The 25891-nt window shown below is 49.6% G+C and overlaps 1 protein-coding gene across 4 annotated transcripts in view; it reads right to left on the bottom strand.

The window, feature by feature from the left end:
- The window catches only part of LOC139240376 (phospholipase A2 inhibitor gamma subunit B-like), a 54052-nt gene that overhangs the window by 1400 nt on the left and 26761 nt on the right, over positions 1–25891 (bottom strand). For 2 of the 4 annotated variants that reach the window (XR_011588712.1, XR_011588711.1), the window contains exons 6-11: positions 20835–20978; positions 19493–19657; positions 18257–18280; positions 12242–12337; positions 10237–10299; positions 3089–3145 (exon numbers count right to left, since the gene is read on the bottom strand). Coding sequence is in view for 1 of the 4 variants with exons in the window: in XM_070868854.1 (XP_070724955.1) it covers positions 10241–10299; positions 12242–12337; positions 18257–18280; positions 19493–19657; positions 20835–20978 (488 nt within the window). In the remaining 3 variants the exon portion in view is untranslated. Of the gene's footprint in view, positions 1–3088; positions 3149–10236; positions 10300–12241; positions 12338–18256; positions 18281–19492; positions 19658–20834; positions 20979–25891 lie in introns of all 4 variants that reach the window. The other 2 variants (XR_011588713.1, XM_070868854.1) reach the window with 2 other exon arrangements.

Genomic DNA, 25891 nt, shown 5'->3' with positions numbered 1-25891 from the left:
AGAGGGGGAAAATAGAGTACGAGAGGAAGCTTGCCGGAAACATAAAAACTGACTGCAAAAGCTTCTATAGATATGTGAAGAGAAAAAGATGAGTGAAGACAAACGTAGGTCCCTTGCAGTCGGATTCGGGTGAATTTATAATGGGGAACAAAGAAATGGCAGACCAATTGAACAAATACTTTGGTTCTGTCTTCACAAAGGAAGACACAAATAACCTTCTGGATGTACTAGGGGACCGAGGGTTCAGTGAGAAGGAGGAACTGAAGGATATCCTTATTAGGCGGAAATTTGTTTTAGGGAAATTGACGGGATTGAAGGCCAATAAATCCCCAGGGCCTGATAGTCTACATCCCAGAGTAATTAAGGAAGTGGCCCTCGAAATAGTGGATGCATTAGTGATAATTTTCCAACAGTCTATTGACTCTGGATCAGTTCATATGGACTGGAGGGTTGCTAATGTAACACCACTTTTTAAAAAAGGGAGGGAGAGAGAAAACGGGTAATTATACCCGTTATAGGGTTAGCCTGACATCAGTAGTGGGGAAAATGTTGGAATCAATCATTAAGGATGAAATAGCAGCGCATTTGGAAAGCAGTGACAGGATCAGTCCAAGTCAGCATGGATTTATGAAGGGGAAATCATGCTTGACAAATCTTCTGGAATTTTTTGAGGATGAAACTAGTAGAGTGGACAAGGGAGAACCAGTGGATGTGGTGTATTTGGACTTTCAAAAGGCTTTTGACAAGATCCGCACAAGAGATTGGTGTGCAAAATTAAAGCACATGGTATTGGGGGTAATGTACTGACGTGGATAGAGAACTGGTTGGCAGACAGAAAGCAGAGAGTCGGGATAAACGGAACTTTTTCAGAATGGCAGGCAGTGACTAGTGGAGTGCTGCAGGGCTCAGTGCTGGGACCCCAGCTCTTTACAATATATATTAAAGATTTAGATGAAGGAATTGAGTGTAATATCTCCAAGTTTGCAGATGACACTAAACTGGGTGACGGTGTGAGCTGTGAGGAGAACGCTAAGAGGCTGCAGGATGACTTGGACAGGTTAGGTGAGTGGGCAAATGCATGGCAGATACAGTATAATGTGGATAAATGTTAGGTTATCCACTTTGGTGGCAAAAACAGGAAGGCAGAATATTATCTGAATGGCGACAGATTAGGAAAAGGGAAGGTGTATCGAGACCTGGGTGTCATGGTACATCAGTCAGTGAACGTTGGCATGCAGGTATAGCAGGCGGTGAAGAAGGCAAATGGCATGTTGGCCTTCAGAGCTAGGGGATTTGAGTATAGGAGCAGGGAGGTCTTACTGCAGTTGTACAGGGCCTTGGTGAGGCCTCACCTGGAATATTGTGTTCAGTTTTGGTCTCCTAATCTGAGGAAGGACGTTCTTGCTATTGAGGGAGTGCAGCGAAGGTTCACCAGAGTGATTCACGGGATGGCAGGACTGACATATGAAGAGAGACTGGATCAACTGGGCCTTATTACTTTGGAGTTTAGAAGGATGAGAGGGGATCTCATAGAAAAATATAAGATTCTGACGGGGCGGGACAGGTTAGATGCGGGTAGAATGTTCCCGATGTTGGGGAAGTCCAGAACCAGGGGACACAGTCTTAGGATAAGGGGTAGGCCATTTAGGACTGAGATGAGGAGAAACTTCTTCACTCAGAGAGTTGTTAACCTGTAGAATTCCCTAGCGCAGAATTGTTGATGCCAGTTCGTTTGATATATTCAAAAGGGAGTTAGATATGGCCCTTACGGCTAAAGGGATCAAGGGGTATGGAGAGAAAGCAGGAAAGGGGTACTGAGGGAATGATCAGCCATGATCATATTGAATGGTGGTGCAGGCTCGAAGGGCCACATGGGCTACTCCTGCACCTATTTTCTATGTTTATCTGTTTCTATGTTTCTTTTAGAGAGCTAGCATGGGCTCGATGGGCCGAATGGCTTCCTTCTGTGCTGTGATCGTTCTATGATTCATAAACTTAACCTGAGATTAGCATCGTGGAGATGTTAATAACTGGTCGGATATATCTAAAACTGCTTTGTAGAGCATTTGCAGATGCAGTAATATCATTTTTGTAAGAACTGTGGCCTCTTATGGATTAAATAAAGTCACTAACGAGGTTTATAAACCAAAAAAGTCCACTGATTTCATGAATTTGAAGAGTTTGTCTGATTGTGTCATGATTTGAGACGATGCGATGAAAAATGATAATGCGGCATTCCTTTAGATATGCTTTTTATTGGTTGCTGTTGTTGTTGTAAAAGTTGTTATTATAATATAAGTTGCAGTAAAAGTAGTCCTAGCAAAATTTGTTGTAAAACTTTCCCAGTGTCGCACTCAAAAGAAATTCATGGCCCATTCAGTACCAAAAAAATTGGAGGGAACATTGCCGCCAGATACTCGAGCCTGTTACATAGGAACAGGAGACCATTCAGCCCCTCAAGCTGCTGATATAGGTACATGGATAGCCCATTCAGCCCCTCGAACCTGCTTTAAATAGGAACAGGAGGAGGCCCATTCAGCCCCTCGTGCCTGTGGTGTAGGAACAGCAGGAGGCCTGTAACAGGGACACTGACCCCAGTCGTTAGGTGTTTGGTGTATTTGGTCTGGGAATAATACGAGATGTGAATTCCTACCCTCGCTATTGATCAGCCTGCTATCGACTATTCAGCCCCTCTGGCCTGTTACATAGGAACTAAAGATGGCCATTCAGCCCCTCGTGCCTGTTACATAGGAACAGGAGGAGGCCATTCAGCCCTTCGTGCCTGTTACATAGGAACAGGAGGAGGCCATTCACCCTTCGTGCCTGTTACATAGGAACAGGAGGAGGCCATTCACCCTTCGTGCCTGTTACATAGGAGCAGGAGGAGGCCATTCACCCTTCATGCCTGTTACATAGGAACAAGAGGAGGCCATTCAGCCCCTCGAACCTGCATTATGTAGGAATAGTTGGAGGTCCCTTCAGCCCCTCGAGCCTCTTGTATAAGAACAGGAGGAGGTCTATAGCAGGTCCAAAATTGCAGTCGTTGGGTGTATTTGTTCTGGGAAATATACGAGATGTGAATTCCTACCGTCGCTATCATCCAGCCATCTGCTATTAATCACTGGTGTCACTGTGTTGCTCAATGCTGCTGATTCACCAAATCCAGGGGACGAGAGGAGAAATGAAGAGATCATTAAACCAAAGACTAGACATTCAATCTCCTGACTTAATAATCTTCCATGGAGTCAAACTAACATGTTACATAGCAACAGGAGGAGGCCAATTAACCCCTCAAGCTTGTTACATAGGAACAAGAGGAGGCCGTTCAGACACTCGAGTCTGTTACATAGGAAGAGAAGGCCATTCAGCCCCTCGAGCCTGTTACACAGGAACTGAAGGTGGCCATTTGCCCCTCTGCCTTAATAATCTTCCTGCGATCTAATCCAACACATTACATAGGAACAGGAGGAGGCCATTCAGCCTCTCTTGCCTGTTGCACAGAAATAGGAGGAGGCCATTAAGCCCCTCGAGGATGTTATGTAGGAATAGGAAAAGCCCATTCAGCCCCTCGACTGGTTACGTAGGAACAGAAGGAACCCATTCAGCCCCTTGAACCTGTTACACAGGAACAGGAGGAGGCCCATTCAGCCCCTTGAACCTGTTACACAGGAACAGGAGGAGGCCCATTCAGCCCCTCGAACCTGTTACACAGGAACAGGAGGAGGCCCATTCAGCCTCTCGAGCCTGTTACACAGGAACAGGAGGAGGCCCATTCAGCTCCTCGAGCCTGTTACCTAGGAACAGGAGAAGGCCATTCAGCCCCTCAAAGCTGTTACGTAGGCAAAGGTGGAACTCATTTAGCCCCTCGGGCCTGTGACAAACTGGAACAGGAGGTGGCCATTCAGCCCCTCGAGCCTGTAACATAGGACCAGGAGGAAGTCGTTCAGTCACTCGGGCCTGTTACATAGGAACAGGAGGAGGCCATGCAGCTCCTTAGTCCTGTTATACAGGAACAGGAGGAGGCCATTCAGCCCCTCCATGCCTGTGACGTAAGAACAGGAGGCCATTCAGCCCTTGGGTCTGTTACATAGGAAAAGGAGGAGACCATTCAGCCCCTTGAAGCTGTTAGTTAGGAACATTAGGAGGCCATTCAGTCGCTCGAGACTTTTACAAAGGAACAGGAGGAGACTATTCAGCCCCACAGTCCTGTTACATAGGATCAGAAGTTGGCCATTTGCCCCGATGCCTGTTACATAGGAACAGGAGGAGCTCATTCATCCCCTCGAGACTCTTGTGTCGGAACATGAGGCCATTCAGCCCCCTGAGCCTGTTACAAAGGAACAGGAGGAGGGCCATTCATCCCCGCAAGCCTGTTGCATAGGAACAGGAGGAGGCTCATTCAGCTCCTTGCGCCTCTTGTATAGGAACAGGAGGAGGCCATTCAGCCCTTCGTGTCTGTTATATAAGAATAGGAGGAGGCCATTCAGTCCCTTGAACCTGCTTTATATACGAATAGGAGGAGCCCATTCAGTCCCTCGAGCCTCTTGTGCAGGAACAGGAGGAGACCATTCAGTCCCTTGAACCTGCTTTATATAGTGTTATGTATTTAACCCTTTGTAACTTGCATTACACCTGACCACCAGAGGGCCCACCTGTTGGAGTCCCAAGGGATCCCAGCATCCCTTGGGAGCACAGTATATAAGCAAGCCACCCACGAGGTACCTGCACTCTGGAACCTTAGTAAAGGACCTAAGGTCACACTTGCTCATTACACACAGTACTCAGTCTCACCATTTATTATGAGTGTAACAATTGGCGACGAGGTAACGAACAACCGTGCGAAAATGCAAAGAACAGTCGGCATCGTGAAGAAGTTCTCAGAAGGGGACAATTGGGAGGCCTTCATGGAGAGACTCGACCAATACTTTGTGGCCAACGAGCTGGAAGGGGACGAGAATGCCACCAAACGAAGGGCGATCCTCCTCACTGTCTGTGGGGCAACAGCCTATGGCCTCATGAAGAATCTCCTGGCCCCGGCAAAACCAACAGAGAAATCCTACGAAGAATTGTGTATGCTGGTCTGGGAGCACCTAAATCCTAAGGAAAGCGTTTTGATGGCGAGATATCGGTTCTACACGTGTCAACAATCAGAGGGCCAGGAAATGGCGAGCTACGTTGCCGAACTTCGCAGGACATTGTTATTTTGAGGGATTCCTAGAACAAATGCTCAGAGACGTTTTGTACGGGCATCGGACGTGAGACAATCCTTTGCAAACTGTTGACTGTAGAAACTCTGAATCTGAGTAAAGCCATAATGATCGCATTTATGTCCACCAGCGACAACATCAAGCAAATTTCACAAAACAAAGAAGTCTCGGCCAGTACTGTGCATAAAGTAACGTTGGTTTTGAGCAGAAATGTACATGGCAGAACGTATACACCGGCAGCTGTGGCCCGACCTCAATTGACCCAGAGTCCGCCATCATCTGTTAATGCGAGGCAGTTAACACCCTGTTGGCGCTGTGGGGGTGATCGGCCCCAACGAAGGAGGCAGAAGTGTACGGGGTACACACCAATAATGTTGAAAGTTGAACTGAACGGCATTCCAGTATCTATGGAGCTGGACACAGGGGCAAGTCAGTCCATGATGAGTAAAAAGGTTTTCGACAGGTTGTGGGGAAAGAAGGCACACAGGCCCAAGCTCAGCCCCATTCACACCAAACTAAAACTTACACCAAGCAACTAATCCCTGTAACTGGCAGTGCAGAAGTCAAAGTCTCCTATGATGGAGCAGTACACGAACTCCCGCTGTGGATTGTGCCAGGGGATGGCCCCACATTGTTTGGCAGAAGCTGGCTGGGGAAAATCCGCTGGAACTGGGACGACATCCGAGGGCTTTCGTCTGTCGACGACGCCTCATACATCCGGGTTCTAAGCAAATTCCCATCGTTATTCGAGCCAGGCATTAGAAGCTTCTCGGGGGCGAAAGTACAGATCCATTTGGTTCCCGGCACGCGACCCATTCACCACAAGGCTCGGGCGGTATTGTACATGATACGTGAAAAAGTGGAAATTGAGCTGGACAGGCTGCAACGTGAAGGCATCATTGCGCCGGTGAAATTCAACGACTGGGCCAGTCCGATTGTCCCAGTACTCAAGGAGGATGGTACGGTTAGACTATAAAGTAACAATTAACCGGTTTTCGCTGCAAGACCAGTACCCGCTACCAAAGGCAGACGACCTATTTGCGATCCTGGCTTAAGGGAAGACGTTCACTAATCTGGACCTGACCTCGGCCGACATGATGCAGGTGCTGGAGGAGTCTTTGAAAGGCCTCACCTGCATCAACACGCACTTAGATCTGTTTATCTACAACCGGTGCACGTTCGGGATTCGGTCGGCTGCGACGATCTTCCAGTGGAACATGGAGAGCCTGCTAAAGTTGGTTCCTTGCACAGGGGTCTTCCAGGATGATATATTGGTTACAGGTTGGGACACCATGGAGCACTTGAAGAATCTGGAGGAGGTTCTTAGGCGGTTGGATCGCGTGGAGCTCAGGTTGAAACGCTCGAAGTGTGTTTTTCTGGCACAGGACGTTGAATTCTTAGGAAGGAGAATCGCAGCAGATGGCATCAGACCCACTGACGCCAAGACGGAGGCCATCAAGAACGCGCCGCGACCACAGAACGTGACGGAGCTGCGATCATTCCTGGGACTCCTTAACTATTTTGCTAATTTCCTACCTGGGTTAAGCACCTTGCTCGAACCCCTGCATGCGCTACTGCGCAAGGGAGACAACTGGGTATGGGGGAATTCACAAGAGGCTGCCTTTAAGAAAGCCAGAAATTTATTGTGTTCTAACAAACTGCTTGTCCTGTATAATCCATGTAAACGATTAGTGTTAGCTTGCAATGCGTCGTCATACGGGGTCGGATGTGTGTTACAACAGACTAATGATTCGGGGATTTTGCAATCTGTTGCGTGTGCAGCCAGGAGTTTGTCCAAGGCCGAATGGGCCTACAGCATGGTTGAAAAAGAGGCTCTGGCGTGCGTTTACGGGGTAAAGAAAATGCATCTGTACTTATTTGGCCTCAAGTTCGAGCTTGAAACTGACCACAAGTCTCTCATATCGCTGTTCTCTGAGAACAAAGGGATTAATACTAATGCCTCTGCCCGCATCCAAAGATGGGCGCTCACGATATCGGCATACAACTATGTAATCCGCCACAGACCGGGCAGAGAACTGCGCAGATGCTCTCAGTCGGCTACCATTGCCCACCACCGGGGTGGAAATGGCACAGCCAGCGGACTTGCTCATGGTCATGGAGGCATTTGAGAACGAGAAGTCCCCTGTTACGGCCTGCCAGATCAGGACCTGGACCAGCCAGGATCCTTTACTGTCCTTGGTAAAAAACTGTGTTCTCCATGGGAGCTGGTCCAGTGTCCCAGTGGAGATGCAGGAAGCGATTAAGCCGTTCCACAGACGCAAAGACGAGTTGTCCCTGCAGGCGGACTGTCTTTTGTGGGGCAATTGCGTGGTCTAGCCCAAGAAAGACAGAGACACATTTATTTGCGAACTGCACAACACCCACCCAGGCATCGTAATGATGAAAGCCATATCTAGATCTCACGTGTGGTGGCTGGCATCGACTCAGATTTAGAGTCATGCGTGCGCCAGTGAACACTGGCTCTCAGCTGAGCAATGTACCCAGAGAGGCATCGCTAAGTTTGTGGTCGTGGTCATCCAAACCGTGGCCGAGGAGCCATGTAGACTATGCGGGCCCATTCCTAGGCAAAATGTTTTTGGTTGTCATGGACGCTTACTCAAAATGGATTGAATGTACAATAATGTCTGTAAGCACATCCACGGCCACCATTGAAAGCCTATGAGGCATGTTTGCAATGCACAGCTTGCCTGATGTCCTAGTCAGCGACAATGGGCCGTGCTTCACCAGTGCTGAATTCCAGGCATTCATGACCCGCAACAGGATCAAACATGTCACATCTGCCCCGTTCAAGCCTGCATCCAATGGCGGTTCAGACCATGAAGCAAAGCTTGAAACGTGTGTCGGAAGGCTCCCTGCAGACCCGGTTATCTCGAGTACTGCTCAGCTACCGCACCAGACCCCACTCACTCACCGGGATTCTTCCAGCTGAGCTACTCATGAAAAGGGTGCTTAAAACAAGGCTCTCTCTTGTCCACCCTGATCTCCATGATCACGTGGAGGGCAAACGGCATCAACAAAGTGTGTACCATGACCGCGCAAATTTGTCTCGCGATATTGAGATCAATTTTTATGCTTAATTATGGACATGGTCCCAAATGGCTCGCTGGCACGGTCACAGCCAAAGAGGGGAGTAAGATGTTTCAGGTCAAACTGACCAATGGACAAACGTACAGAAAACATTTGGACTAAATCAAATTGTGGTTCACCAACAGTTACGAACAACCCGAAGAGGACACCACCAACTTTGACCTTCCAACACACACACAAGTGGCAACTGACATCATAGTTGACCATGAAACCGAACTCATCATCTCCAGCAGCTCGGCAAGGCCGGCTGCCCAACAGCCCAGTGAAGAACTGACCAACCCACCCACACCAGCATTTGTACTGAGACGATCGACAAGGGAGCGCAAAGCCCCAGATCATCTCACCTTGTAAATAAGTGTACTGTTGACTTCACGGGGGAGTGATGTTATGTATTTAACCCTTTGTAACTTGAATTACACCTAAGGGCCCAGCATCCCTTGGGAGCACAGTATATAAGCAGGACACCCACGAGGTACCTGCACTCTGGAGCCTTAATAAAGGAGCTAAGGTCACACTTGCTCATTACACAGTACTCAGTCTCACCATTTATTATGAGTGTAATATATAGGAACAGGAGGAAGCCCATTCAGCCCCTTGAACCTCTTGTACAGATACGTAGAAACATAGAAAATAGATGCAGGAGTAGGCCATTCAGCCCTTCGAGCCTGCACCGCCATTCAATAAGATCATGGCTGATCATTCCTTCAGTACCCCTTTCCTGCTTTCTCTCCATACCCCTTGATCCCTTTAGCCATAAGGGCCATATCTAACTCCCTCTTGAATATATCCAATGAACTGGCCTCAACAACTCTCTGTGGCAGGGAATTCCACAGGTTAACAACTCTCTGAGTGAAGAAGTTTCTCCTAAATGGCCTACCCCTTATCCTAAGACTATGTCCCCTGGTTCTGGACTTCCCCAACATCGGGAACATTCTTCCCGCATCTAACCTGTCCAGTCCCGTCAGAATCTTATACGTTTCTATGAGCTCCCCTCTCATCCTTCTAAACTCCAGTGAATAAAGGCCCAATTGATCCAGTCTCTCCTCATATGACAGACCAGCCATCCCTGGAATCAATCTGGTGAATCTTCGCAGCACTCCCTCAATAGCAAGAACATCCTTCCTCAGACTAGGAGACCAAAACTGAACACAATATTGCAGGTGAGGCCTCACTAAGGCCCTGTACAACTGCAGTAAGACTCCCTGCTCCTATACTCAAATCCCCTAGCTATGAAGGCCAACATACCATTTGCCTTCTTTACCGCCTGCTGTACCTGCGTGCCCACTTTCAGTGACTGATGAACCAGGTCTTGTTGCACCTGCCCTTTTCTTAATCTGCCGCCATTCAGATAATATTCTGCCTTCGTGTTTTTGCCCCCAAAATGGATAACCTCACATTTATCCACATTATACTGCATCTGCCATGCATTTGCCCACTCACCTAACCTGTCCAAGTCACCCTGCAGCCTCTTAGCGTCCTCCTCACAGCTCACACCGCCACCCAGTTTAGTGTCATCCGCAAGTTTAGAGATAATACACGCTATTCCTTCATCTAAATCATTAATGTATATTGTAAAGAGCTGGGGTCCCAGCACTGAGCCCTGCGGCACTCCACTAGTCACTGCCTGCCATTCTGAAAAGGACCCGTTTATCCCGACTCCCTGCTTCCTGTCTGCCAACCAGTTCTCTATCCACGCCAGTACATTACCCCCAATACCATGCGCTTTGATTTTGCACACCAGGAACAGTCGGAGGCCATTGAGACCCTCAAAACTGCTTTATATAGGAACAGGAGGAGGCCCATTCAGCCCCTCGAGCCTCTTGTATTCAAACAGGAGAATGTATGTAATAGGGGCACAGATCCCAGTTGTTGGGCATTTGCTGTATTTGTTCTGGGAATAACATGAGATGTGAATTCCTACCGTCTTAATCGACCAGCTTTCTGACACTGGTCTCTGGTGTCACTGAGTTGCTCCTTGTGGTTCCTGATTCACCAAATCCAGGGGAAGAGAGGAGAAATGAAGAGATCATTAAACCAAAGACTACACATTCCACGCTCCTGACTTAATAATCTTCAATGGATTCAATCCAACACATTGCATAGCCCATTCAGCCCCTCGGGCATGTTATACAGGAACAGGAGGACAAATATTTGACACTGAGCCACATAAAACAATATTAAGATAACAACAATAACAATTTGCATTTATATAGTGCCTTTAACGTAGTGAAATGTGCCAAGGCACTTCACAGGAGTATTATGAGATAATAAATTTGATACCGAGCTGCATAAGTAGAAATTAGCGCAGGTGACCAAAAGTTTGGTCAAAGAGGCATGTTTTAAGGGGTGTCTTGATGGAGGAAAGAGAAATAGAGGCAGAGAGGTTTAGGCAGGGAGTTCCAGAGCTTGTGTCCTCGGCAACAGAAGGCATAGCCATCAATGGTTGAGCAATTATAATCAGGGGTACCAAAGAGGGCAAAATTAGAGTAGCGCGGAGATCTCGGGTGAGGTGTGAGGGGCTGCAGGAGATTACAGAGTTAGGGAAGGGCGAGGCCATGGAGGGATTTGAACACAAGGATCAGAATTTTGAAATTGAAGCATTGCTTAACCGGATGCCATTGTAGGTTAGCGACCACAGGGGTGATGGGTGAGCGGGGCTTGGTGCAAGTTAGGACACGGGCAGTGAGCACAGGGGGTGATGGGTGAGCGGGACTCGGTGCGAGTTAGGACACGGGCAGTGAGCACAGGGGGTGATGGGTGAGCGGGACTCGGTGCGAGTTAGGACACGGGCAGTGAGCACAGGGGGTGATGGGTGAGCGGGACTGGGTGTGAGTTAGGACACGGGGCAGTGAGCACAGTGGGTGATGGGTGAGCGGGACTCGGTGCGAGTTAGGACACGGGCAGTGAGCACAGGGGGTGATGGGTGAGCGGGACTCGGTGCGAGTTAGGACACGGGCAGTGAGCACAGTGGGTGATGGGTGAGCGGGACTCGGTGCGAGTTAGGACACGGGGCAGTGAGCACAGGGGGTGATGGGTGAGCGGGACTCGGTGCGAGTTAGGACACGGGCAGTGAGCACAGGGGGTGATGGGTGAGCGGGGCTTGGTGCAAGTTAGGACATGGGCAGCCGAGTTTTGGATCGCCTCTAGTTTACATTGGGTAGAATGTGGGAGGCCGGCCAGGAGTGCATTGGAATGGTCAAGTCTGGAGGTAACAAAGGCGTGGATGAGGGCTTCAACAGTGGATTAGCTGAGGCAAGGACGGAGATAAGGGATGTCACGGAGATGGAAATAGGCGGTCTTAGTAATGCTGCGCATATGTGGCCGAAAGCTCATTTCAAGGTCAAATGTGACATCAAGTTGCAAACCGTCTGGTTCAGCCTCAGACAGAAGTTGGGGCGAGGGATGGCGTGAGTGGTCTAGGGAACAGAGTTTGTGGCAGGAACCAAAAACAATGGCTTCGGTCTTCCCAATATTCAACTGGAGAAAATTTCTGCTCATCCAGAACTGGTGACCGAAAGCTTGGTCAAAGAGGTAGGTTTAAAGGAGTGTCTTAAAGGAGGAGAGGCGGGGAGGTTTAGGGAGGGAGTTCCAGAGCTCGGTGCCCAGGCAGCTGAAGGCACGGCCACCATATGTGGAGCGATGGAAATCGGGGAATGTGCAAGAGGACAGAATTGGAGGAGCGCAGAAATCTCGGAGGGTTGTGGGGCTGGAGAAGGTTACAGAGATAGGGAGTCCTGGTCCAACTGCACTTGGAGAACAGGAAATTGGATATATTCTTGAAATGGATAAATTTGCAGATCGGCGTGGTAAGTGGGACTAATTGGATATATTCTTTCAAAAGGGCCGGCACAGGCATGATGGGGCAAGTGGCCTCCTTCTGTGCTGTATGATTCTATGATTCCAAGTTGAATGTCTGTCATACTGACCTCTCTGCCTCCGACAGAAATACCAATATAACCACAACAATATCAGGACTCCAGCTACAGCTCCAAATATTGCTCCCAAGACACATCCAAGACTTGCTGCAGGAGGAATAAGAACAGAGATTAAAAAGCAATAATACTGACCAGAGTTGAGCTGCCCATTCCACAATGCTGAGCACAGGTCAGAGGTCAGTGTAGGCTACGCATTGTCCTCTCTGCAGCCAGACCCACCCCCTATTAAACAGGAACATAGGAATAGGAGGAGGCCATTCAGCCCCTCAGGCCTATTTCATAATAACAAGAGGAGCCCATACAGCCCCTTGAGCATGTTACACAGGAACAGGAGGAGGCCCATTCAGCCCCTCGAGCCTGTTACACGGGAACAGGAGGAGGCCCATTCAGCCCCTCGAGCCTGTTACACAGGAACAGGAGGAGGCCCATTCAGCTCCTCGAGCCTGCTCCACAGGAACAGGAGGAGGCCCATTCAGCCCCTCAAGCCTGTTACACAGGAACAGGAGGAGGCCATTCAGGCCCTTGGGCCAGTTACATTGGAGCAGGAGGAGGCCCATTCAGCCGCACGAGCCTGTTACATTGGAATAAGAGGAGACCGTACAGCCTCTCGAGTTTGTTTCACAGGAACAGGAGGAGGCCCATTCAGCCGCTCGAGCTTGTTACACAGGAACAGGAGGAGGCCCATTCAGCTCCACGAGCCTGTTACACAGGAACAGGAGGAGGCCCATTCAGCCCCTCGAGCCTGTTACACAGGATCAGGAGGAGGCCCATTCAGCCCCTCGAGCCTGCTACACAGGAACAGGAGGAGGCCCATTCAGCCCCTCGAGCTTGTTACACAGGAACAGGAGGAGGCCCATTCAGCCCCTTGATCCTGTTACACAGGAACAGGAGGAGGCCATTCAGGCCCTTGGGCCTGTTACACAGGAACAGGAGGAGGCCCATTCAGCCCCTCGAGCCTGTTACACAGGAACTGGAGGAGGCCCATTCAGCCCCTTGGGCCTGTTACACAGGAACAGGAGGAGGCCATTCAGGCCCTTGGGCCAGTTACATTGGAGCAGGAGGAGGCCCATTCAGCCGCACGAGCCTGTTACATTGGAACAAGTGGAGACCGTACAGCCTCTCGAGCCTGTTACACAGGAACAGGAGGAGGCCCATTCAGCCCCTCGAGCTTGTTACACAGGAACAGGAGGAGGCCCATTCAGCCCCTCTAGCCTGTTACACAGGAACAGGAGGAGGCCCATTCAGCCCCTCAAGCCTGTTACACAGGAACAGGAGGAGGCCCATTCAGCCCCTCGAGCCTATTACACAGGAACAGGAGGAGGCCCATTCAGGCCCTTGGGCCAGTTACATTGGAGCAGGAGGAGGCCCATTCAGCCGCACGAGCCTGTTACATTGGAACAAGAGGAGACCGTACAGCCTCTCGAGCCTGTTACACAGGAACAGGAAGAGGCCCATTCAGCCCCTCGGGCCTGTTACACAGGAATAGGAGGAGGCCCATTCAGCCCCTCGAGCCTGTTACACAGGAACAGGAGGAGGCCCATTCAGCCGCTCGTGCCTGTTACACAGGTACAGGAGGAACGCCATTCAGCCCCTCGAGCCTGTTACACAGGGACAGGAGGAGGCCCATTTAGCCCCTCGAGGCTGTTACACAGGAACAGGAGGAGGCCCATTCAGCTCCCTCGAGCCTGTTACACAGGAACAGGAGGAGGCCGTACAGACCCTCGAGCCTGTTACACAGGAACAGGAGGAGGCCCATTCAGCCCCTCGAGCCTGTTACCATAGTTACAGAGGAGGCCATTCAGAGCCTCGAACCTGTTACACAGGAACAGGAGGAGGCCCATTCAGCCCCTCGAGCCTGTTACCATAGTTACAGGAGGAGGCCATTCAGAGCCTCGAGCCTGTTACACAGGAACAGGAGGAGGCCCATTCAGTGCCTCAAGCCTGTTACACAGGAACAGAGGGAGCCCCATTCAGTACCTCGAGCCTGTTACACAGGAACAGGAGGCGGCCATTCAGCCCCTCGAGCTGTTACACAGGAACAGGAGGCGGCCCATTCAGCCCCTCGAGCCTGTTACACAATACAATCAGATCCTGTCTAATCTTCTACCTCTACCCCACTTTTCCACCCGATCTCCATATCCCTTGATGCCCCAAGTGTCCAAAAATCTATCAGTCTCAGTCTTGAATATAAACAACAAATCAGCATCCAAAGCCTTGTGGGGCAGTGAATTCCAAAGATTCACCACCCTGAGTAAAGAAATACCCCCCTCATCTCAGTCTTATTCTGAAACTGCGAGCTCGACTTCTAGACTCTCCAGCCAGGAGAAACAAAACTCTCAGCATCTATCCTGTCAATCCCCCTCAGGGTCTTACATGTTTCAATGCAATCACCTCTCATTCTTCTAAACTCCAGGGAGAATAGGCCCAATCTACCCAATCTGTCCTCATAGGACAACCCTCCCATCCCAGAGATCAATGTAGTGAACCTTTATTGCACCTTCCTCAGATAAGGAGACCAAAACTGTGCGCAGTACAGGTGCAGCGTTGAGAATCCAGAGCTCTCGGAACTGAGGCCGTTCCGGATTCTGGGCTTTTCCGGACTTTTGATCGTCTTTCTAACGTCACAAAATCCGGAAACATCCGAGCCCAGGTTCAGATATTTCCGGATTTTGGAATGTGAGAAAGGCTGACCGACCCCGTCGCGGAGGAGGTGTCCAGGCGTGCCGGTGAGGAGGCCCCGAGGTAAGGGCAGTGGGTGAAGAGCGGTGGTGTGGCAAGGCAAGCGGGGCTGAGGCGAGAGGGTCGGGTCAGGGCGAGCAGGGTGAGGCGAGAGGGATGTGGTGAGCGGGGTCGGGGCGAGCGGGGTGAGGCGAGTGGGATGAGGCGAGTGGGTCGGGCGGGGCGAGCGGGGCGGGGCGAGCGGGGTGAGGCGAGTGGGATGTGGTGAGCGGGGGTGGGGCGAGCGGGGTGAGGCGAGTGGGATGTGGTGAGCGGGGGCGGGGCGAGCGGGGTGAGGCGAGTGGGATGTGGTGAGCGGGGGCGGGGCGAGCGGGGCTGAGGCGAGCTGGTCGGACGGGCGAGACGAGTGGGTTGGGGCAAGTGGGCCAGGACGAGACCGGTGAGGCGAGTGGGCGCGGGGCGAGCGAGCGCGGGGCGAGCGGGGTGGGGTGAGCGGGCGCTGGGTGACTGGGTCGGGGTGAGGCGGGTGAGGCGAGTGGGATGAGGCGAGCGGGGGGGGGGGCGGGGTGAGCGGATCGTGGCATGCGGGGGTGAGTTGAGCGGGACGGGGCAAGTGGGAGTGAGGTGAGCGGGGTGAAGCGAGTGGGGACGGGGCGAGCGGGTTGGGGCGAGTGGAGTTAAGCGACTGGAGGCTGGGTGAGTGGGTCGGGGCGAGGCGGGCTCGAGGTCAGGCAGCGGAGGGTCAGGATTCTGGAACATTTTACAGATTCCAGACGATCCTGCCACCGATTTCAGAACTCCACATTCTCGACGTTGCATCTGTACTCCAGGTGTGGTCTCACCAAAGCCCTGCACAATTGTAGCAAGACTTCCTTACTCTTGTACTCCAAGCCCTTGTAATAAAGGCCAACATGCCATTTGCCTTCTGCATTGCTTGCTGTACTTGCATGCTAATTCTCTGCGTTTCCTGTACTCGGACACCTAAATCTCTCTGAACACCAACATTTAATAGTTTCTCACCATTTTAAAAATATTGTTTCTCAATTTTTCTCCCCAGTGACTAACCTCGCATTTCCCCAAGTTATATTTCATCTGCCGCCTTCTTGCCCACATACTTAACCTGTTTACGTCCCTTTGCAGGCTGTTTGCCTCCTCCTCACAGCTTACTGTCCCACCAACTTTGTATCGTCAGCAAACTTGGATACATTGCACAGTCCCTTCATCTAAGTCATTAACATAGATTGTAAATAGCTGAGGCCCCAGCACTGATCCTTGCAGCACCCCACTAGTTCCAGACTGCTAATCTGAAAATGACCCCTTTATCGCTGCTCTTTGTTTTGTCCGTTAACCGATCTTCTATCCATTTTACTATATTACCGCCAACCCCATGAGCCTTCATCTTGCATATAACAACCTTTTATATGGCATCTCATCGAATTCCTTTTGGAAATCCAAATATACTGCATCCACTAGTTCTCCTTTATCTAACCTGCTCGTTAGATCCTCAAAAAACTCTAATAATTTTGTTGAACCTGATTTCCCTTGCATAAAACCATGTTGACTCTGCCTAATCATATTATGATTTTCTAAGTGGCCTGTTATTTATCACTTCTTTAAGAAAGAATTCCAGAATTTTCTCGACTATTGATGTCAGGCTAACTGGCCTGTAGTTCCCTGTTTTCTCGCTCTCTTTATTGAATAACAGGGTCATATCTGCTACTTTCCAATCCGCTGGGACCGTTCTAGAATCTAGAGAATTTTGGAAGATCACACATGATGCATCCACGATCTCTGTAGCCACCTCTTTTAGAACCATAGGGTGCAGTCATCAGGTCCAGGGGATTTGTCTGCTTTTAGTCCCTTAGTTTCTCTATTAATTACTTTAAGTTCCTCACTCTTATTAGCCCCTTGGTTCCCCACAATTTTGGTATGCTTTTTGTGTCTTCTACTGTGAAGATAGATGCAAAATATTTGTTTAAAGTCTCTGCAATTTCCTTATTCCCCATAATAATTTCTCCTGTCTCAGCCTCTAAGGGACCAATGTTTCCTTTTGCTACTCTCTTCCTTGTTACACACTTGCAGAACTTCTTACACTCTGTTTTTATATCTCTTGTAAGTTTACTCTCATAGTCTATTTTCTCTCTTTTTTTCTCTCAATGTTTTGGTCATCCTTTGCTGGTTTCTGAAGCTCTCCCAATCCTCAGGCTTACGACCACTATTCTTTGCACCATTATAAGCCTCTTTGTTTAATCTAATACAATTCTTAACTTCTTTAATTAGCCACAGATGGATTACTTTTCCCATGGCGTTTTTATTTGTCAATGGAATGTACATTGATTGAGAATTTTGGAATATTTGTTGGAATATTTGCCTTTGCTTATCTACCGTGATACCTTTTAATCAAATTTCCCAGTCTACCTTAGCCAACTCGCCTCTCAACCTATGTAATTGTCTTTATTTAAGACTGTAATTTCGGAATAGGCTTGAGTGGTTGATTCTATTAAAGGCTGAGACAAATAGATTTTTGGACTCATGGGGAACCGAGAGATATGGGGTTCGGGCGGGAAGGTGGAGTTGAGGTAGAAGATCATCCCATGAGCTTATCGAATGGCGGAGCAGGCTCGAAGGGCCGTATGGCCTATTCCTGCTCCTAATTCTTCTGCTCTTATGAACAGAAGGAGGCCTCTTGAAAAGGAACAGGGGGCTCAATCAGCTCCTCGAGCTGCTTGTATAGGAACAGGAGAAGGCCCAATCAGCCCCTCTAGCCTGTTATACAGGAACAGGAGGAGGCCCATTCAGCCCCTCAAGCCTGTTACACAGGAACAGGAGGAGGCCCATTCAGCCCCTTGAGTCTGTTACTATAGGAACAGGAGGAGGCCCATTCAGCCCCTCGGGCCTGTTACACAGGAACAGGAGGAGGCCCATTTAGCCCCTCGAGTCTGTTACACAGGAACAGGAGGAGCCCATTCAACCCCTCGGGCCTGTTACACAGGAACAGGAGGAGCCCATTCAGCCCCCGAGCCTGTTACACAGGAACAGGAGGAGGCCCATTCAGCCCCTTGAGCCTGTTACTGTAGGAACAGGAGGAGGCCCATTCAGTCCCTTGAACCTGTTACACAGGAACAGGAGGAGGCCCATTCAGCCCCTCGAGCCTGTTACACAGTAACAGGAGGAGGCCATTCAGCCCCTCGAGCCTGTTACACAGGAACAGGAGGAGGCCCATTCAGCCGCTCAGGCCGGTTATATAAGAACAGGACGAGGCCTGTAACAGGGACACAGATCGCAGTTGTGTATTTATTCTGGACTAACACGAGATATGAATCCTACCCATGCAATCCATTGTGCTGGTCTCTGTCGTCAATCCAATTCACCAAATCCAGGGAAAGAGAGGAGAAATGAAGAGATTATTAAATCAAAGACGACACATATCACGCTCCTGACTTAATAACCTTCCTGAGATTCAATCCAACACATTTACCATCTGGTATAGAACTTTTCCAATCACAGGCAAATCTGTAGGCCGTGTTAGAATCAGAAAACTTACAGCACAGAATGAGACCCATTGTGCCTGTGCCAGCTCTCTGAAAGAGCTATTCAATTAGTCTCAACCCCCTCCCCCGGCGTCCCTCGCTGTCGCCCTGCTCCTTCCCCATGGCCCTGACAAATTTTCCCTTCAAGTATTTATCCAATTCCCCTTTTGAAAGTTCCCATTAAATCAGCTTCCACCACCCTTTCAGCCAGCGCAATCCAGATCACAACAATTCGATGTGCTAAAAAAAACTCCACCGAAGTTTTAGTTAATTTAACATCAGATTTCTACACTACAGGTTGAACCTCTCTGGTTCGGGACTCTCTGGTCCGGAAACATCCGTGGTTCAGCATTAGTTTGAAGGAAAAAACCCCACAATTTTAAGACTCATATGATTTTTCTCCCAAATTGCTCGCAGCAGTGTCCAGGCTAAAACCTATTTGCTAACCGAGAGTTTCCGATATTGCGCAGAATAAGTTAAAGATGCAGTCGGATGCTTTTGGTCATAACTCTAGAGGTTGAATCGGTTGGACAGGTGATTCTGGAGGAATTCTGCCAGTTGTACTGCAACCGTTTGGCCAGTAGGTTACTCCGTCCATATATACAGCGGAAACTGGCGAGAGGAGAGGAGAGCGGAAGACGGAGGGCTTGAGCTGGGGGATCTGCGCTCAGCGACCACCGTCTCTCCCTTCTCAGCGAACGAGGACATTGTGCAAATAGTCTGGGCTGGAGCCACTAGTTTTTTCAGCTTGATCCCACCTCGCATTTTTCCTTTTTAAAAAAAAATATCCTGGTGGTTACTCAGCACGAACCCTGAGGTTGAGAATCCCTGAGCCAGATAATGGGTACTAGGAGCTGCTATTAACTCCCATAATGAACTCTACAAACTCACCAGAAAATTCTCTGGTTCAGCACCGGTCATGTCCTGAGGGTGCTGGACCACAGAGGTCCAACCTGTACTTTCTTTCCTTATTTATTTCTTTCCTCTCTTTCTTTCTCTATCTCTTTGTCCGCGCTGGATGTCTCTCCATTACCTGGCTCGGATGTGGCGTTGCTCCTGGTTTCCCTGTTGCAGAGGTTTCCCTCACAACACTTGGGAAGCTCAAAGACCTGAATGCGGAAAAACTTGAAGTCGAATGTGCTTTGGCACATCCTCACCGAGGCGCAGCCCCTGGCGAAGAACAAGCCCATGTTCGGCACTAGACACAGACGGGAAACAGGTTAGATATCCAGGGGTGTGATAAAACAGTCCTCGCTGGTTAGAACGGGCGGGTTTGTGACCACGACATTGGCCCACTTTACGGGATGGGCGGTTTAACGGGACAGCACTGTGACAGTGCTCGACTGGTCTACATACCTGTGTATCGCACTTGCTGCAATCACAGCGCATTTTACAACACAGGAACAGATGAAAGGTGCATTTTAAAGATAATCTGGTTTTAATGATGTTGTTCGAGGGATAAATATTGGCCGCAGGTCACTGGGGAGAACACCCCTGCTCCTCTTCGAAATAGTGCCATGGGATCTTTTACATCCATCTGAGAGGGCACACCTCGGTTTAACGTCTCATCCGAAAGATGAGACCTCCGACAGTGTGGCGCCCCCTCAGTACTGCCCCTCCGACAGTGTGGCGCTCCCTCAGTACTGTCCCTCCGACAGTGCGGCGCCCCCTCAGTACTGCCCCTCCGACAGTGCGGCGCTCCCTCAGTACTGCCCCTCCGACAGTGCGGCGCCCCCTCAGTACTGCCCCTCCGACAGTGTGGCGCCCCCTCAGTACTGCCCCTCCGACAGCGCGGCGCTCCCTCAGTACTGCCCCTCCGACAGTGTGGCGCCCCCTCAGTACTGCCCCTCCGACAGTGCGGCGCTCCCTCAGTACTGCCCCTCCGACAGTGCGGCGCTCCCTCAGTACTGCCCCTCCGACAGTGCAGCACTTCCTCAGTACTGCCCCTCTGACAGTGCAGCACTCCCTCAGTATTGCTCCTCCGACAGTGCAGCGCTCCCTCAGTACTGCCCCTCCGACAGTGCAGCGCTCCCTCAGTACTGCCCCTCCGACAGTGCAATGCTCCCTCAGTACTGCCCCTCCGACAGTGCAATGCTCCCTCAGTACTGCCCCTCTGACAGTGCAGCGCTCCCTCAGTACTGCCCCTCTGACAGTGCAGCGCTCCCTCAGTACTGCTCCTCCGACAGTGCAATGCTCCCTCAGTTCTGGCACTGGGTGTGTCGGCCTGGATTACGGGTCTCAAATCTCTGGAGTAAGACTGGAACCCACGATCTGCTGACTTGGAGGCAAGGGGGCTGCACACTGTGCCACAGCTGACACCCTCAGGTGCATGAAATCACTCAAGTCTCACAAACATGGCAGAAGATTCAACGTACACGCAGCCTGTTTGCCTGTGAAATTTATGCAGCGGGTCTCCGACCCAACGCACTTCACTGTTTGTTCATTATCACTGCAGGAAGTGGACGAGCTGTTAAAACACCCTCTGCATTCCATTCCATTCTGGGTGGTGTTCGGCGGCTCTGAAATGGAAAACAGAAAGCGAGATTCTTTTCACCTTATGGAGAAACACGGGCTGGGTATTTTTGAATTGGTTCATTGTCTTGGTTAGAAACCAGCCCTGCATTCTGCCACATGACCTTTGATTGTCTGCATAGCTACAGGAGGAGGCCATTCAGCCCCTCGAGCCTGTTCCGCCATTCAGTTAAATCATGGCTGATCTATTCCATGTTAACCCGCCTGAGCTCCATATCCCTTGGTATCTTTACCCAACAACAATCTTATCGATTTCAGTCTTGCTAGCTCCACTTATCTGAGCGTCCCCTTGTTCTTGAACCAAAGGAAATACTGTAGAGGGAGCTTTACTCTGTATCGAACCCCCTGCTGTACCTGCTCTGGGAATGTATGATAGGACAGTGTAGAGGGAGCTTTACTCTGTATCTAACCCTGTGTTGTCCCTGCCCTGGGAGTGTTTGATAGGACAGTGTAGAGGGAGCTTTACTCTGTATCTAACCCCGTGCTGTCCCTGCCCAGGGAGTGTTTGATAGGACAGTGTAGAGGGACATTTATTCTGTATCTCACCTGTGCTGTGCCTGTTCTGGGAATGTATGATAGGACAGTGTAGAGGGAGCATTGCTCTGTGTCATGTATTTCACCATCTTGCAATGACTATAAGTATGTAACTGTAACTCATGCACACTGTACCTGTACCCTTGTAATGCACACCCTGACCACAGGGAGTGAGCTCCTCACCTGGGCTTCCAGGTATAAAAGGGGAGGTCCCACCCAGGATCAACACTCTTCAGTCCTGGAAATAAAATGAAGGTCACAGAGTGACCGTGTCTGATATATCCATGCCTCGTGTGAATTTGTAACAAGGTGCAGAGACACTACATCTGGCGACGAGGATCGGGAATCACCGAACCACGAGGATGGCCACCGGTGGCACAGAGGAACGCTACTGTGTGGGTGAGGACCGGGACGACTTTGTGGAAAGACTCCGGCAGAGCTTTGTCACAAAGGACTGGCTGGAAGAGGCAGCGGCTGGTAAGCGGAGGGTGCATCTACTGACCGGTTGTGGTCCAGACGTATGCGCTGATGAAAGACCTGCTCGCACCCCAAAAGCCAGCGGACAAGTCCTTCGAAGAGCTCAGCCAGCTGATCAGTGAGCATCTCAAGCCGGCAAGTAGCGTACACATGGCCCGGCACCGGTTCTACTCTCACCGGCGTCGGGAGGGTCAAAACATCTCGGACTTCGTGGCGAAACTGCAATTTTTGGCCAGTCTCTGTAAGTTCTCCGATGCCTGCAGGGGGGAGATGTTAAGGGACTTTTTCATCGAGGGCATTAATCATGCCGGCATTTTCAGGAAGCTCATAAAGACTAAGGATTTGACTTTAGAAGGGGTGGCGTTGATAGTTCAGACCTTTCTGGCGGGGGAAGAGGAGACCAAGCTAATCTACGCACACAGCCCTGGTTTTAAAGTTACGTTGAACCAGGGAATCAATGTTATATAAATGACACGGAACTCCACAGGCAGGCAAGGGCAATTCGACACCGTCCAGGCAGGTAGGCAAGGGCAATTCGACACCAGATGGCGGAAGTTATAGCAGATGCATTTGTTATAATCTACCAAAATTCTCTGGACTCTGGGGAGGTACCAGCGGATTGGAAAGCAGCTAATGTAACGCCTCTGTTTAAAAAAGGGGGCAGACAAAAGGCAGGTAACTATAGGCCGGTTAGTTTAACATCTGTAATGGGGAAAATGCTTGAAGCTATCATTAAGGAAGAAATAGCGGGACATCTGGATAGGAATGGTGCAATCAAGCAGACGCAACATGGATTCATGAAGGGGAAATCATGTTTAACTAATTTACTGGAATTCTTTGAGGATATAATGAGCATGGTGGATAGAGGTGTACCGATGGATGTGGTGTATTTGGATTTCCAAAAGGCATTCGATAAGGTGCCACACAAAAGGTTACTGCAGAAGATAAAAGTACACGGAGTCAGAGGAGATGTATTAGCATGGATCGAGAATTGGCTGGCTAACAGAAAGCAGAGAGTCGGGATAAATGGGTCCTTTTCGGGTTGGAAATCGGTGGTTAATGGTGTGCCACAGGGATCGGTGCTGGGACCACAACTGTTTACAATATACATAGATGACCTGGAAGAGGGGACAGAGTGTAGTGTAACAAAATTTGCAGATGACACAAAGATTAGTGGGAAAGCGGGTTGTGTAGAGGACACAGAGAGGCTGCAAAGAGATTTGGATAGGTTAAGCGAATGGGCGAAGGTTTGGCAGATGGAATACAATGTCGGAAAATGTGAGGTCACCAATCTTGGGAAAAAAAACAGTAAAAGGGAATATTATTTGAATGGGGAGAAATTACAACATGCTGCAGTGCAGAGGGACCTGGGGGTCCTTGTGCATGAATCCCAAAAAGTTAGTTTGCAGGTGCAGCAGTTAATCAGGAAGACGAATGGAATGTTGGCCTTCATTGCGAGAGGGATGGAGTACAAAAGCAGGGAGGTCCTGCTGCAACTGTATAGGGTATTGGTGAGGCTGCATCTGGAGAACTGCGTGCAGTTTTGGTCACCTTACTTAAGGAAGGATATACTGGTTTTGGAGGAGGTACAGAGACGATTCACTTGGCTGATTCCGGAGATGAGGGGGTTACCTTATGATGATAGATTGAGTAGACTGGGTCTTTACTCGTTGGAGTTCAGAAGGATGAGGGGTGATCTTATAGAAGCATTTAAAATAATGAAAGGGATAGACAAGATAGAGGCAGAGAGGTTGTTTCCACTGACTGGGGAGACTAGAACTAGGGGGCACAGCCTCAAAATACGGGGGAGCCAATTTAAAACTGAGTTGAGAAGGAATTTCTTCTCCCAGAGGGTTGTGAATCTGTGGAATTCTCTGCCCAGGGAAGCAGTTGAGGCTAGCTCATTGAACGTATTCAAATCACAGATAGATAGATTTTTAACCAATAAGGGAATTAAGGGTTATGGGGAGCGGGCGGGTAAGTGGAGCTGAGTCCACGGCCAGATCAGCCATGATCTTGTTAAGGGGCGGAGCAGGCTCGAGGGGCTAGATAGCTGACTCCTGTTCCTAATTCTTATGTTCTTATAACTTTTGAACTATTTTGGGAACTTCCTGCCGAACTTAAGCACATTGTTGGAGCTGTTACACGTGCTCCTCCGTAAATGTTGGGAATGATCTTGGGGGGATTGTCAAGAACGGGCTTTCAATAAGGCGAGGAACCTGCTGTGTTCCAACAAACTGTTGACTTTGTATGACCCTTGTAAAAAACTGGTTTTAACATGCGATGCGTCATCTTACGGGGATGGCTGTGTTTTGCAGCAGGGTAACATAGAAACATAGAAAATAGGTGCAGAAGTAGGCCATTCGGCCCTTCTAGCCTGCACCGCCATTCAATGAGTTCATGGCTGAACATGCAACTTCAGTACCCCATTCCTGCTTTCTCTCCATACCCCTTGATCCCCCGAGTAGTAAGGACTACATCGAACTCTTTTTTGAATATATTTAGTGAATTGGCCTCAACAACTTTCTGTCGTAGAGAATTCCACAGGTTCACCACTCTCTGGGTGAAGAAGTTCCTCCTCATCTCGGTCCTAAATGGCTTACCCCTTATCCTTAGACTGTGACCTCTGGTTCTGGACTTCCCCAACATTGGGTACATTCTTCCTGCATCTAACCTGTCTAAACCCATCAGAATTTTAAACGTTTCTATGAGGTCCCCTCTCATTCTTCTGAACTCCAGTGAATACAAGCCCAGTTGATCCAGTCTTTCTTGATAGGTCAGTCCCGCCATCCCGGGAATCAGTCTGGTGAACCTTCGCTGCACTCCCTCAATAGCAAGAATGTCCTTCCTCAGGTTAGGAGACCAAAACTGTACACAATACTCCAGGTGTGGCCTCACCAAGGCCCTGTACAACTGTAGCAACACCTCCCTGCCCCTGTACTCAAATCCCCTCGCTATGAAGGCCAACATGCCATTTGCTTTCTTAACCGCCTGCTGTACCTGCATGCCAACCTTCAATGACTGATGTACCATGACACCCAGGTCTCGTTGCACCTCCCCTTTTCCTAATCTGTCACCATTCAGATAATAGTCTGTCTCTCTGTTTTTACCACCAAAGTGGATAACCTCACATTTATCCACATTATACTTCATCTGCCATGCATTTGCCCACTCACCTAACCTATCCAAGTCGCTCTGCAGCCTCATAGCATCCTCCTCGCAGCTCACACTGCCACCCAACTTAGTGTCATCCGCAAATTTGGAGATACTACATTTAATCCCCTCGTCTAAATCATTAATGTACAGTGTAAACAGCTGGGGCCCCAGCACAGAACCTTGTGGTACCCCACTAGTCACTGCCTGCCATTCTGAAAAGTACCCATTTACTCCTACTCTTTGCTTCCTGTCTGACAACCAGTTCTCAATCCACGTCAGCACACTACCCCCAATCCCATGTGCTTTAACTTTGCACATTAATCTCTTGTGTGGGACCTTGTCGAAAGCCTTCTGAAAGTCCAAATATACCACATTAACTGGTTCTCCCTTGTCCACTCTGCTGGAAACATCCTCAAAAAATTCTAGAAGATTTGTCAAGCATGATTTCCATTTCACAAATCCAAGCTGACTTGGACCTATCATGTCACCTCTTTCCAAATGCGCTACTATGACATCCTTAATAATTGATTCCATCATTTTACCCACTACCGATGTCAGGCTTACCGGTCTATAATTCCCTGTTTTCTCTCTCCCTCCTTTTTTAAAAAGTGAGGTTACATTGGCTACCCTCCACTCGATAGGAACTGATCCAGAGTCAATGGAATGTTGGAAAATGACTGTCAATGCATCCGCTATTTCCAAGGCCACCTCCTTAAGTACTCTGGGATGCAGT

Source organism: Pristiophorus japonicus, chromosome 31 (genome assembly GCF_044704955.1).
Source record: "Pristiophorus japonicus isolate sPriJap1 chromosome 31, sPriJap1.hap1, whole genome shotgun sequence".
NCBI lineage: Eukaryota > Metazoa > Chordata > Chondrichthyes > Pristiophoridae > Pristiophorus > Pristiophorus japonicus.
The sequence above is the reverse complement of the archived record's forward strand: the minus strand, read 5'-3'. Positions and strand labels throughout refer to the sequence as shown.